This window comes from Choristoneura fumiferana, chromosome 14 (genome assembly GCF_025370935.1).
Source record: "Choristoneura fumiferana chromosome 14, NRCan_CFum_1, whole genome shotgun sequence".
Classification (NCBI taxonomy): domain Eukaryota; kingdom Metazoa; phylum Arthropoda; class Insecta; order Lepidoptera; family Tortricidae; genus Choristoneura; species Choristoneura fumiferana.
The window spans coordinates 8,934,241-8,949,474 of record NC_133485.1 but is presented as its reverse complement, the minus strand read 5'-3'; the positions used below and the strand labels follow the sequence as shown (position 1 = coordinate 8,949,474).

General features: G+C 35.6%; 1 protein-coding gene across 8 annotated transcripts in view; it reads left to right on the top strand.

Annotated features, from left to right (window-relative positions):
- Positions 1–15,234, top strand: part of Dg (Dystroglycan) — a 97,094-nt gene that overhangs the window by 59,884 nt on the left and 21,976 nt on the right. For all 8 annotated transcript variants that reach the window (XM_074097619.1, XM_074097620.1, XM_074097623.1 and 5 more), the window contains one exon: positions 14,717–14,851. In XM_074097619.1, the coding sequence (XP_073953720.1) occupies positions 14,726–14,851 (126 nt within the window). In that variant the 5' untranslated portion in view covers positions 14,717–14,725. The remainder of the gene's footprint in view (positions 1–14,716; positions 14,852–15,234) is intronic.

Genomic DNA, 15,234 nt, shown 5'->3' with positions numbered 1-15,234 from the left:
GGTGTCCTTGTACGGTTGTTATAAGCCAAGGAATGGTGTCAGTTGCTAACGTTAGCTTTACGGTTTGAAATATTTAAATAATAGTCATTCTAGCCAAAAATAATAAAATCGTTCTAGCCAAAACAAACGTTTTCCTTGCTTCAGTCACGACTCCATTCAATTGAAAAGAAAGGCGCACCATGCATGTTATTTAGTTCCTGCGTAATAAGTATGCTGGTAATGTGTATATTTCAAAACAAAGCGTTACATCACCTGAGACTTAGCTACGATAATCCTTTTAATTACCTCATGTATCTTACAAACAAAGTAAGTGACCATATCCGTTTTTAGGGTTCCGGAGCCAAAATGGCAAAAACGGAACCCTTATCCAACCCTATAGTGTGGAGTATCGTTGGATAGGTTTTTTAAAACCATTAGGGGTTTACTAAGACTATTTTTCGATTCAGTGATTTGTTTGCGAAATATTCAACTTTAAAATGCAAATTTTCATTAAAATCGAGCGCCCCCCCCCCCCTCTAAAATTAAAACCGGTGGGTGGAAAAAAAAAATCAGGATGGTAGTCAGTATATCAAACTTTCAAGGAAAACTATAACGGCTAAGTTTGCTTGAGAATTATTAGTAGTTTATGAGTAAATAGCAGCCTAAGGTATAAAATATACCTAAACTTGGAAGATTCCGTATAAAATACGAAATCCTTAGAAAAATATTACTTAATTTTTTCGTAATGGCTACGGAACCCTATTTTGGGCGTGTCCGACACGCTCTTGGCCGGTTTTATTACATTTAACGTGCTTTCAAATCGCGTTGCCGTAGTGGAGCAATGGTTTGATAGCACCCCACGAAACCCGAATACTCGATGCTACCGAGATACTCCCTCGGGAAGCGCTTTAAAGTCTATACCACTTCCAATATCCACATTCAATCCGCTAAAAACGATGGCTGTTTTAGAATGCTGTAAATTGAAGTTGTAAATTCCAAAAATATGGACTTTATTACTTCCCAATTTATTTAACGAAGTGAAAGTCAGAGAGCATGAATGGACGTTTTGGTTGGCATCAGGAAGCGCAACATCAATTGAAATTCATCTCGGTGTTAAAAGCTAATTCAAAGAAAAAGTTGATTGCTTTTTTACGTAAATATTATATAGACATACCTACCTAAGTGCCTATACTCCATATGTGGTCAGTATATCGTGTAGTAAATTTACTGAAACAATAATCCATTATGTTCAATGTCACCTGGCACATAATATACACAGTACAGTCGCCATCAGATATTTCGGAGCGGCCATGGTGATCAAAAATATCGATACATGAACTCTAATACCTTAATAATATTTGCATCAGAGCAATCTGCGACGTTGACACCATGACATCTTGTAGACCACTGTACCAAGAGCTACAGTTAATGACGGTGCCATGCATATACATATATGAGATATGTGTATTTGTTAAAACAAACTCTGAGCTCTTCAAAACTTATAAAGATGTGTGCAACTTTAACACGAGATACCCTGATAGACCTGACACCTCACAAAAAACGGCTATTTATGGCAAAAACACTTTTACATGTCTATAAAAAAATTTAATCGATTAGGCGATGACATAAAAATAAATCCCTTAAATACATTTAAATATAGCATGGCTTGTGGAAAAAGCATTCTACTCTGTTGATGAATATTTTTCCTCTTTTGAGCAATGACCTTATTATGTGCGTTAGAGCGCTTAAATTTAATGTAATGATAGTTTGTAGTAAATATTTTGCATGCCAAAAGCTGGTGAAATATGTGATCCCTATACTATGTTCCATCTTTTGTACCATATTTTAAGCGAAATAAAATTATTTGTATTTGTAGAGTGCATGTGCCGATATTTTTGACCACCTTGGCCGCTCCGGAATATTTGATGGCGACTGTACAATGAATATTTAGTACAATAACAATTAGCCAAACTAGTTAATGCGTTACGTGTTTGATACATAAAACACGACACAGTATTATTACTTATTTATTGACTTAATGGGTCCTATTCGATTCAGGTGCAATGCCCACTTCAGGGCCCATTGTCTACATCTCAAACCAAATTTGTTTAAGGATTGTATTAACGTCTTAAATACTCTGAAATCCTATTAATATTATAAATGTGAAAGTTTGTGAAGATGTGTGGATATTTGTTACTCAATCACGCAATAATAGCTGAACGGATTTAATAATAATAATATCATGGGACACTTGACACCAATTGACCTACTCCCAAACTAATCAAAGCTTGTACTATGGATACTAGGCAACGTGAAACTTTTCGTACAGATAGACAAAGATTTGCATTGGGACATAAGATACTTGATAATATCTCTTTCGAATCGATAGTAGATAATTTTATTATATTTTAAATAAGTATACCTTACTCGTGTTTTTGACAATTTAGATTGTTTTTTGACATTCATAAGTGCTTGTTATAGCCTAAATTGAATAAAGATATTTTAACTTTGACTTTGACTTGTCGTATTGTTTTATGTCATCTGTTTTTGTTTAATTAGTTTAGTCACATAATAAACTTAGCATTTCAAATAGACTAGCATGATGTTTATCGACGTCAAGACCTCTGTTGTTAACCACATAAGATGGTGTGACTCAATAAACAACACACATGCCAGCCAGCCTACGGCATAGTCGTAAACCATAGTTCGACGCGGGGTGCAAATTTACGAGTATAAAATAAAATAACATTGGCGAAAATAGACGCATCGTTTGAACATTGTCATAAAACTTGACATCCATGATTACTAGGACTCTATGGAAAGAGAATTAGGAACGAGAATTGATTGGCTGGTTTCTACCGTTGTGCGTAGAACCAAGCAAAGCTTCTAGGTTAAAACGGTTATTTGCGTCGGCCTGAAAATCTTAAACACACATTTCGCTTTAGAAAGCATGTGCAATGCAAATAATGTTCTGTCATGTGTTTTTGCTTTTGTATGAAAACCACACGATTTCCAATGCTTTTAACAGTACAGTTTACATAATACAGAAAGGCGTAGCGAAGGAGAGACATTGGCAAATATAACTTTATTAACTATTCATATAACAGTGATGCTATTTTTGTTGATTCTTAAGATTGCAGGAAGCTTTAGCTTAGAGTGAATGATTTTACATGTCTTGACTCTTCAACTATTATATACATATAACAAAAGGCAAGTGTAAGGTAAAGTTTAGTTAGAAAATAAACAACTGAATATACGTTTCACGACGGACGGACTGGAAAAAGCTTCAAATAAAATAGCCAGACCCACAAAATAGTTACCATAGGCAATTCATGCCTGTAATGTCTTGTGTGAGACCATTTGTTGTAAAGAACGAACATTTATAAATCCTGGGGTAAATGAAAATGTTCCCTCTTTCTATGCATTAACCACATAGGTCTACAAACTGTCAAGTGTCGTAAGGGAACTCGATTAAGTTCACGCTCGTAAACCGAGTCAACCTTGAATCCCGCCCCTAACGCGCGCCAACTTATTAGTGTAACGACTGAGGTGTTCTAATCACTGCTGGTGTGTCGTCCCTTGAAAAAACAATTCTTTATTAGATTTTCGTGTCTATGTAACGTGTCAATTCCACTTTAATTAAAACAAGTGAAACTTTACTTTAAAATAATTAATCTGATAGGTAAGTACCTATTGTTTTCAATGTCTGCACCGAATAAAAAAGCAAAATAACATGTTGACGTCATCTGGTGATCTTTTACCTACTAAAGCTTTTACCTACTATTTTCACTGATAGTCAAAATGCCACAAGCGTGCGCGGTTAGCATGATAAGTCCTGTTTGTGGCTTTTAGATACTGAAGTTTTCACATTATATACAGGACAGGACTAGCGTGCCCAATGTTACTGGCACGTCATGTTTTGTCTTTTGTACCTATGTTGATTATAGTTGTTGAGTGCCGGGTAACAGGTGTAGGTACCTATTGGCTCTGTGCAAGACATCAGCGCCACCTAGCGTCCGCAAGGTTGTCGGCTCTGAGGTTCTGACGTTTTGAAATTTCATTGCGACATTGTGACAAAAATCAAACCTATCACGTATTAATTTATAATACAAAATTACTGTGATATCGTGATTTGGGTGGACAAAGGGCTGTGAATTCATTTTTGGTCATTAAAATTAATTAAGGTAAGTAAAACTTATTCAAAAAGTGTGTTTTATTTTGGTTATGTCAGTTTCTTTACTTTATGTTTAGTCGAAAAGATAAAGCTACTTTATTGGTTTCTTTAAATAATAGTAAACATATAGGTATAATTGTTCTTGTATCGCTAGTAATAAATAAAATATCGTTTTCAGATCAAAATACGTATTATTTTGACGACCGGTTTTGTGTGTATTACTCAATATAAAATTTCAACCACAAACCGTTTCAAAAGGAAAATTGTTGGTATCTGCTGGACATGTCCGGGATGTAGAGGAATTAAGAACAAAACAGGGACTGTGTTCAATAATTCAAGAAGACAAACATCTATTACTAAAATTAGGCAGTTAAGTCTACACAAATTGCTTTGTTAATGACAGATTCATATGGCTATGACAGATGACAGAGCCTACATTATTTCTACTTTTGGCCACTATTAGCGCTGCGATAGATTTCATTACCCCCACCTATAACTTCGCACCCAGCCAATATTTTAAATACTTATATTATGAAAATTGTTACTGTATAAATTTAGTTCGTGTAATAATGTAAGTGTTTTAAATAGACATGGAATTTTTATTATTTAGCTCATATCTGAAAGTTAAATATATTATTATTTCTCCGTTTGGACCTGGGCTATTGAGGTTTGTAAAGAACCGCATAAAAATAGACAGTCTTACGATGGCTATCAATGAATCACTGTACCTACTTGCCCGAAAATAGTATAGATAACGAGAAAACAAGAAAAACGGACGAAATTTGTCATTTCATTATGAGTCAAAATTAAATGACGAATGACATTACATATCAACTACTTACATATAAATTTTGTCAGTACCTATATGTAGTTTAGAAATTATATTTTACCGTGGCGATTCCTGAAATCCAATCAGATATAGGATTTAAAAGATAGGGTTACAATTCCACCTGCTTTATGTAAACACAAATGTTGGTATTTTAGCTAGGCATAAAGCCTAGCTAACTTAGGCGTATTTGTGCTGTAATATTTAGAAAATGTCACCTTGTACGCTTTGAACACTAGATGGGCCGGAGCAACAATGCCCATTCTGCCCTTTACGCTGTACACAGTGCCGGCTGGGTGGGCCGTGCGTAGTCGTTTTATTCCTCAAGTGAGCTTGTACCATACTGGCTTAGCAAAAAAATCGTACTAACATGTCTGCAATATTTGCATGCCATGCCATGCCAGCTTTGATGCGAGCCGCCAATTGTAATAGCAATAAAAATATTAAAACTAAAAACAACGTACTCGTAAGTACTCTTCACACAGTCATGATGATAACCTCTGTCATGTCAAGTGCATGCAAAGTAGATGTAAAGTAGTAGTAGTTCCTACACAATGTATATAATTTAAAAGTCTCGGTTAACGTATGAGACCAACGCATATTTATAGCACCTCAATACCGGGAACTATGACATTATGATGCACGCGGGCGCACGGCACACAAGAGTAGCACGTGACTTCCGCTGTCGAAATAGATTGACTTACGCCTTCTTTCGTCACACGCCCTCACAATATTCCCTCTTGAAATATCACTGTGGCTGAACCTTTTTAGGGCAAGTTAAAAATGGAGGAAGCGCATTTTTGCACCTATCAGTCTTTCTTGCCTTAGTTTATCTTCTAAGCCCGAACAAATTCTTAGTAATCATCCTCATCTTCGTTGATATCTTTATTTGTTTAATATCCGTAGATCGCCCGCCGCCATCCTGTTTCGTTTCGTGGAATTCAAAAAATACAGCAACGAATCTCAGTATTGGGGAAGAGATTTCTGAGAGCGTTCGTTGCTGAAAGTTCTCGTTTAAAATTGAAATGTTGAACCGTAGCTTTTCTAAAGTTTAGTGGGATGGAAAATACTGGCATATTTCGAAAAGCGGTACACTATTTTAGGTAGAGCACTCTTTCAAGTTGAGTGCTTCCGCCTTTCGTTTACTGAGTTAGGATTTGCTTGTCATTCATCCGACTGATGGAAAGCAGTACATTTAATAAAAATACGCATTCTTATTTTACGTTTGATGAGCGGCCGTATCACATTTCGATGTATGGGGTCCCTTAGTTACAAAACTAAACACAAACTATATCTACTTACGTTCAGTGGAAGTGTAGAATGCTTCCACTGTCATCAATTAAAAAAAAAACTGAAATATACATTTCAGGTCAAGTAACCATGAAGCTTTTGGATTCCGAAGCCAAGCTCAGGTCTGCCGCCCCAAAAGTTAGCTCACACGCACTCATGTCATGCTCTGAAAGCAGAGCGGTACCGAGAGCATGGTATATTGCTTCCGTTCCCATAAGCTCTATGGGATTGTCTTGGGAACTTCGACGTCGCGAGCCTGTGACTACAAATTAAACTAAAAATATATAAGTTTAAAATCCTTAAGCTTAACAAAATACAGCCTTAAATATAGCAAAGGGATGTATATTGTCCCTGAGTTAATAATAAAATTCCTTATTAAATTTCTTTAAAAAAAATACAAATATTGGAACATAGAACCTCCTCCTTTTTTAAAGTTGGTTAAAAATGATTAAGCATAACTTAATCTGGCATAATTTTGTAATGAATTACTAATACTTAAGTCCTGTCAAATAGTTATTGTTGTGTGTAATCATATTATATTATACCTACGTAGGTATTTATAATTATGCACTACTAGCTTTTGCCCGCGACTTCGACCGCGTGTACTTTAGTTATCAGGCCATATGTTTTTTTGTTCTTGTGCTTCCGGCAAGAACCGAAATCTTACTCTAGAACCCGAAGTATATTTTAGATTGCACGGTACAGTCAAGGAATTTAATTCATGTGCCACCATGGAACCTTTTCAAAGGAAAAGTCATTACGACTTTCCTTGTTAATTAATGCTAAGTCACTATGACACCTATTGCTTACCTTATATTTTTTTTCTCTGTGTATCTGTTTTCTGTATCGCTTACTATTTCTGGTGTACAATAAAGAGTCTTTGTATTGTATTGTATGACGTTTACTGTGAAATGGTTCCATGGTGGCCAATGAATTAAACTCCTTGACCGTACTTACGTACTATTTTTAACCCCCGACGCAAAAAGAGGGGTGTTATAAGTTTGACCGCTATGTGTGTCTGTGTGTGTGTCTGTCTGTTTGTGGCACCGTAGCTCTTAAACGGGTTGACCGAATCGAACGCGGTTTTTTTTAATTGAAAGCAGGTTTTCTAGCAATGGTTCTTAGACATGTTTTATCAAAATTGGTTCTGCCGTTTTTGAGATATTGAACTTTGAAGTGACAAAGTCGGAGACTTTTAAAACTTTTTGTTGGTTAGGTTATGTAAATTAAGTAAAAGATAAATCAGAACGAATAATCACACAAAAATTACGCTCCCTAAATATTATTATTATTGATTTTATTACGCACAACCCGATGAGTAATCTTTAAGTTCGGTACTGCATACTTATTAGCAAATTGATTTCACATATCATTTTAAATATCAATGTACATAATTTCCACATTTTAGTTGTACCTACATTTTTTATGAAATACCCCCTCCCCCATTGAAGTTGCCAACACCATACGGATCATTTTAAATTGTAACCAGTCATATTTTTAAGTCTAGAAATAAGGAAGTCTCATAAAAACTCCCCCCTAATAAGTAGAAAGCTACTTCTTCTTTTTTTTATCTTTGCCTAGGCAGATCATTTTTATTTGTAATCAGGACCCTGTATGTGTACCAATTTTCATAACTGTTAAGTCCAGAAATGAGAAAAATTCCATAAAAACTTTACCCCCCCACTTTAGCCCTTTAGGGGGAAATTTTATCCATTTCACCTACATAGATAATTTTTATTTGTAATCGAGAACTTATATACCTATTTTCGTACTTCTAATTCCAGAAATGAGAAAATTCCACATGAATAGAGGATGATTTTCTGAAAATCCTTTCTTAGGGCTCACTTACAACATGAAAGGAACCCCTGTACCAAATTTCGAGTTTCTAGGCCCAGTGGTTTGGGCTGTGCGTTGATAATATATAACCCAGTGAGTCAGGTTTGCCTTTTATATATACCTATAGATAGATAGATAATAAAATAATAATGCTATGAATGAATGAAAGTTTATTTGTCCAAAAGGGTCTTAAGATTTTATATTAGGTATGGATTTTAATATAGAGCTAATGGAGTTTTGTAGCTATATTTAGTATTTCAATATTTTTGCTGGAAGTGAATCTGTAATGATATCATATGCAAAAGGTAAAGGGTATCTCACGAAATTAATCATAACTTTTATTGCGACGATATCAAATTGAATTAATTTGTTAAAATTATAATCGACAAAATAAAATCAGAGATAGAGTCAATTACTTTCTTAAAATCTGCTTAATCACTAAGTCAATTAGTCCTGTTAAGTCTGCGACTGACTAGACTTCGTGGCTACAGCGCACTCTCCAATCAGAGGGCGTAGTCAGGTCTTGAATTATTCACGTTATGACAAGCCTGATTACCAGCTGACCCAAATTCGCAGCGGAATGTAGCACCCTCGTACCCCGTTGCTCTCCGCGCTTCGGAACCCAACTGGCGACATTCCCCCTGCGTCACAAATATAATTACTACGCCTCTATACATTTAATCTGATCATTGTGCCATCATGAATGACAGCTATTCCGTAGTTATGGGAATGCCACAAATATGATGACCGAAAACAACATTTAACGTAATTACAAACAAACACAAAACAATATCAGTTCCCAAATTCATCCTCTAAACAGCTATTTATCCACAAATGCCTTATTCAGATTCAACACGTCTAAAACTTTTGGCTATGCCACGTAATTGTTCCCCAAATACCGAGGGCTCGAAGTTTCCCTTTGAACATTTTTCGATTAAGTCCCTGCGACGCTCCCCCTAACTTCTTTGCAATTCTTTTTAACTTCGTAAAATACGTATTAACGAGCTTTTACGTCGTCATTGTAAATTATTTTGCAATTGTCTAGATCTTTTCTCACATGATAATTTAAAACGGATCCGGATATCTTTACTTTACTTACTCAGATAAGTAAGAAGAAAAGTCTTTTTCACAATTTATTAACTGTATATTTACACGTGTTATGATGAATTGCTCCAAAATTATAATAGGTTGTTGAAACAAAAATAATGATTTGAAACTCTCGTAATGGTATTGTTTAATTATTAATGAAAACATTGAATTCAAAACAAACTGAATACTCTGAATAAATCTAATTCAAGCCTGCCAAAACTCATGACTCGAGTGGGTATTAGCACGTATTAGGTACCCTCGCTGCTGAGACGAAGTACGTGAAGGGTGACTTTTTCCCGGGGCCAAGTAGTAAGTGAAAGCTGTATGTTGATAAAAGTTGTAGATTTGTAGGCATAAGTATATACGTGGTAGACAGAAGATTTGGCCGGGGGAAAGGTCCATTGTACTAACCCTCTTTGCGTCCCTACGCAACTCAAGGGCACGCTTTGAGAGCCGTCTGATTGTAACACGCTAACAATTCCGCTTTACGAAGCGAAATTTATATCACCGCTAATTTCATAAAATAAGTTTGTGGAAGGTATTTGGCAACCAAGAGCCAAAGAGCGATTTAAGAGCGATGTGGAAGTTAGTCAAATCTTACGTCAAAATGAAAAATGTTCTAATAATTCGCAAAATAAAAGAGCATTTTTTTTACCCTAGCCGCGATGCATTATTATTAGTGTACCGCCTCCAAAATTTCAGGCTGCGACCACGCCTTTTAACTGCAAGATACAGTTCAGCTGTATGTTGCCACTGTACCTACCTAAGTTTGTATGCAATCAAATATCTCGGAAGTCTATTTTAACTACCTAGCTGTCGTATCGATTTAAAACGTGGCATTTACGATCGAGCTGATCTAATGATGAGGCCAGGAACTGGATTGTGAAACTCTTCAACGGCTACTTGTAAAACCTAGATTGGGCTCATGTGATTTGTTTTGTCAAGTCCCATACATTGTACTTGTTAACGAGGGTCTGATAGTAAACCCAGAATTTAGATAGTAGAATTCTCCAATTTATGGCTTAAAAGTATAAAAGTATTTTGTTATCTTCATTTGTTTGTCCTAATTTCATTGACTTATTCAAAATAACATTGGAGCGATTACAGTTCCAGTCACAAAACAGTTTACCCACCAATTGGCGGGATAATGTAGAAAGGAAAAGTTTATGTTAAATTTAAATAATTCTCCGAAGTAATAAAACGGGCCACGCTTTACCTTATTTTCATTAGTTTGTTTCTCTGTAAGGTCCCTCACTGTCTACCAACTTCGTTGATTAACATAAATAACGTGGCCGCGCTGTGTTTTCACAACATGATCGACGGAGCTATTTGTTTGACCCCTCTGTTTTTGTGAAAGCGCGTTAACATCTCTAGTATATTTAGTGCCAGTAATATATCATATGAATAATATCATGTTATGACACGAAATTCACAAACTAAACCTACCTACTAGTAACAGTAGACGTCGTGCGTGTAGCTCTGCGCTGTGTGCTTTAGATATATCAGAATTTTATAGCTATACCTTGCCAACGCTCAGCACAACATTATGCTCAGGTCGTAAGCCCATTTTTTTATCATCATCATCACATTAGCCATAGGACGTCCACTGTTGGGCATAGGCCTCCCCCATAGACCTCCAGTTGCTTCGGTCCATTTTAATTTGCAGTCGCCAAAAATGTTAACATTGTTTATCTTCATAATAGCAATTATTTGAAATATTTTTCTGAAAAGTTCCTCACGAATAGATTTTTTAATATTATTACTCGCACATTTTGCAAGGGAGCCGTCTTGTCTCCCTCCCCCAGGGATCTCTTCACTGTTTGAATAAAATAATCAATAAGGGAGGAATTCTCAGCGCTTGTAAATCAAAACTGCCTCTAAATTTATGAAAATATGTACCTTAAACGAATTAGTCTCAGTCAGAACCTTTGAAGGGGTATCTAATTGATCCAGGTAAAGATAATTTCGGTAATTGCTTTAATTGTTGATTGAATGACTTGATAAATAGAGCCGATTAACTAACAGCAATTTGACAATTTAGATAGTACCCTTGATCTAGTCATAATTTAACTATTTATATATCTTTGTTGAAGTTTCATCCACTTCTAATGATCTGCTTGATTAAAAAAGTACGGATATAGAGTTTGGATGACAGTCTGAAAAAGGTTTTTATTGAAAAATACATTTTTACAAAGTTTATTTCCACATAATTAGAAATTAAAAAACACTAGCTTTGTTTGCCATATCTGAATACCTATAATAAATAATACTAAGTACCTAATATAATTTCTTCCCAGACCCCTAAACTCTATTACAGCCTTGGCCAAATGTATTAGCGCCCTATAAAAAATATAAATCCACTGAATATATGTGCATCCAAATTGTATATACGTAGTTTTATAGGCAATAAATGATATGCTGGTTTTTTATAAGTTCTGTTTTTTAGGCATATTAAAAGGATAATAATATTATACATTTATATATTATACCTTTTTTTCTTGCACAAAGCAAAAACAATTCTTTTTTACTGGCGTATGTGTTCAAGTTCGATGTAAGCGAAACAGAACCGATTTTAAAAAAAAGGTTATACATTTTTTTAATTACAGTTATTGTATGTAAAACTACGTATAAGTTTATTTACTAATAATTTGTAAATGTTATATACAATTTTGATGCATATATTTTGTGGATTTATATTTTTATGAGGTGCTAATACTTGGCCAAGGCTGTATTTATCGTTGAATTATAGTTTTCATAAACGTTTCCGCGCTCGAACTTCTTGAAAATAATTGGAGTAGCTCTGTCTGCGAAGTTAAATATATATGTGTGTGTACAATGTTCTTCATCCCATTAAATTACCAAATACAAGTAAGTATCGATGTGAACCAAAAGAATATTTTTAAATATTTATCTTGTAAATTGGAGAGTAGGCTCGTGCTCCAACGATATTTATCTTTTTCCCGTCATTAATCATCACTTGACTTTTTTTTACCCAAAATTTCCTCATGGAATTCAGCTTCAAAGCATTTTCGTAATAAGACAGGTCAAATTAAGGTTACTTCCTTAAACTGTGAAGTGAATGCATTCATGGCTAGTTTAGATCTCTGGTGGTTATTTCTTAAAATAATATTGCTGGCTTTCGAGTGTCTAATCATGCCGCTGCAGTAAAACGAACTTATATAGTATTCCCTGGAGTGGTTTTGCGAGCTGTGGAATGGAATGCATGAGTTAGCTTCACCTAGTAATAGGCGAATGCGGAGAGGGAGTAGGGAAAAAGTCATAACAAGTTATTTTAGCTTGTATTTAATGGAAAAACTCTTCACAGAGCCATCGTTTACTTACACACTTAAGCGTAACCTGATCGGAACAGATGGCAGATTCTTTTCCTGAACCTACTAATGTTTCTTATTATATTTTACTCTCTCATTTCTCTGTAGGTTCAGCTTCGCAGTGTTTGGGGTGATTGTATTGTTTGAAAAGAAGTTAAAATAGATTCGACAGAATTACAAATTCAAGCAATAAATTGAACTTCATTGCTCTAAGGTTATCGACTAGGGGTCTCGAGAATTCTAAAAGATGAACACATTCTTTAGTAAGTCCTTTATAACAACACATGTTTTGATAATACATACTCATACTCATACTCTTTTATTGGTAATATCATTATTACATGTCATTACCAATAAAACATTGGTTTACATTATTGTCTATAGAAGTATCTGCAAAGGATGCGTCTAAGCCACTGTTTAAGCCGTTTGTTCTTGGAAAGCAGGTTATTGATGTTATAACGCCAGTCATAGTAATTGATCGCTTGCCCAAATTGGACATACCTACTAGTTGTGGTGATTAGATATAACGTTCCTAACAATTCGATTGGAATTACAGTGAACAAACGTTAACAAGATAATTTTAAGAGGGTCAAAGGGTGATAAATCTTGTCTTCACAAGACCACGAAACCCTAAAAGTGGTCATGAAACGTGTATTTTAACTTTTCCTTCCAGCTAAATAATAGATAATTTAACTAGTCTGTTTAGAGTACGCGAGCTGTTTAGGCGTTCAAAAATTACTGAACCCGCACTTTCACAACTGTCAATACGGCCGTTTGCGATATTTTTGAACACCTAGACAACTTCATTGTTTATGATGGCTAGGCTACTATACTAACATTCCGTAAGTATAGATCGTACTGTACAGTACGTATCAGTCATCGCTCGTCGCTGTGCACTCGCGCCGCGGAAGACGTTCAAAAGCCCATTCTATTTGCGTTCGATCATTATGCGCCAGCACGCTTCTTTAACTGTGTAACAGTACCCGTCCCATTTCCGTTCGCGCCGTCTCCTCTTTCGTACGTTTTATTGGATATATTATGTATCGTAATTTGTTACGATGTTTGTACGAAAAAGCTTGTTGAGATGATGTAATTAACAAGTTTATAGCAAGTACCATTTGAATAAGAATAAAAAGGTCTTTAGCTTGAATAAAAGTGGTATGAGAAACATCCTCCGAATTTGTAGCATATTTGCTTTCAAGCTATCTATAAATATTCTGCCACATTTCTATAATGTAAACGTAATGATTTATAGTTAACTAGAGTTTACCCGCGGCTTCGCACGCGTAAATCATTACCTAGATACAGCAGTTGAATAGAAATTCCGGGATTTTACAAAATTCCCCGTGGGAATTCCCGAAAATTACAACGTGGTTATTTCATTGACAATTGCATTAAAAACCAATATGCCACATTTCGTGACTCTAAGCCCAACGATTGTTATTTCGAGATTTTAACCCTGTCCCGTGGGAATATCGGGATAAAAAGTAGCCTATCAAATGAATCAACTTTGTTGATTTGGTCTCGCACTGCTTAAAATTTCTTGACTTCAAAAAAAATACATATTAGGTACATATATATTTATTATGTGTACGTCGTCAAAGAACACATGCTTGTTATATAATGATTTGAAATGTTAAACAAAATTCTTCACTTGCCTATCAAATACCTGTGGCAATGACAACCGTATTGCACAGATTACTTGATAGTTATCTTATCTTAGAGCCCCCGCAGACTACACACTTTTTATCGCCCGATAGTTTAGTCAGACTGTAATGAGTATGAAAATATAATGCAAATAAACACATTACGACGGTAGCAATCTGCTGATAAATAAGTTTAAAGGGCTTCCTTTCAAACTGTCGGCGAACTATCTGCATGCACTACAACTCGACCCAGTTAAACTATCGGCCGATAAAATGTTTGTACTTTCGTCTGTGCGTATAATCCTAGTCCTCACCGTAATCCTCATGTGAATCAGTCGATTGATGACTCTACAATTATTTATAAATCACTTCACTCATACGAGTAGTAGTATGTTGCGATCTCAAAGATGGAACTCCAGCATTACGCGACACTACTTAGGTACGGAGCAACCTCAAACTGTCCAACCACTGTTATTTTCTTTATATTATTGTTTTACCAACAATTATTTATTTAGACAACAATCTGATTGTTATGTTTTGTCAACAGAATGTGTTTATGAGTGTGACAGTGCCCGAGATGGGGGGCGCCCGGTTCGTCGCTTGCGCGCTGCTGCTGCTCTGCCCGCTGGCGCTCAGTAGGCACGACGATGACTTCGCCTTTGACAACAGCGACGAGTTTCAGGTTCGTACATGTCATAAAAATGTCGTAGTTAAATTATTTGATCATTGACTTCTAAATTAAAGGAAAACATTTTGCGTGAAAATTTTCTAATTTTTTCGTTTTAGTAAACGCTGACTACCGCACACAGCACCATCTGCACCATATAACATTAATATATACTATATTATATAGCTTCCTCATACGGTACCTTAAAAGAGAAGGTGTAAGTTACTTGTCAAGAAATGTAATTTGCAGATGTTTCGCAAAATACTCCGCAGTAAAACGGAACAGTTTGTTTCCAACTTTTTCACGACACATAAAAAGCACTTACCTAAACTACTTCTTAAAATCGTCTCTTAAAACTTTTCACCCGCGACACTGCGAGACAAAGGATTAGGGTCCGT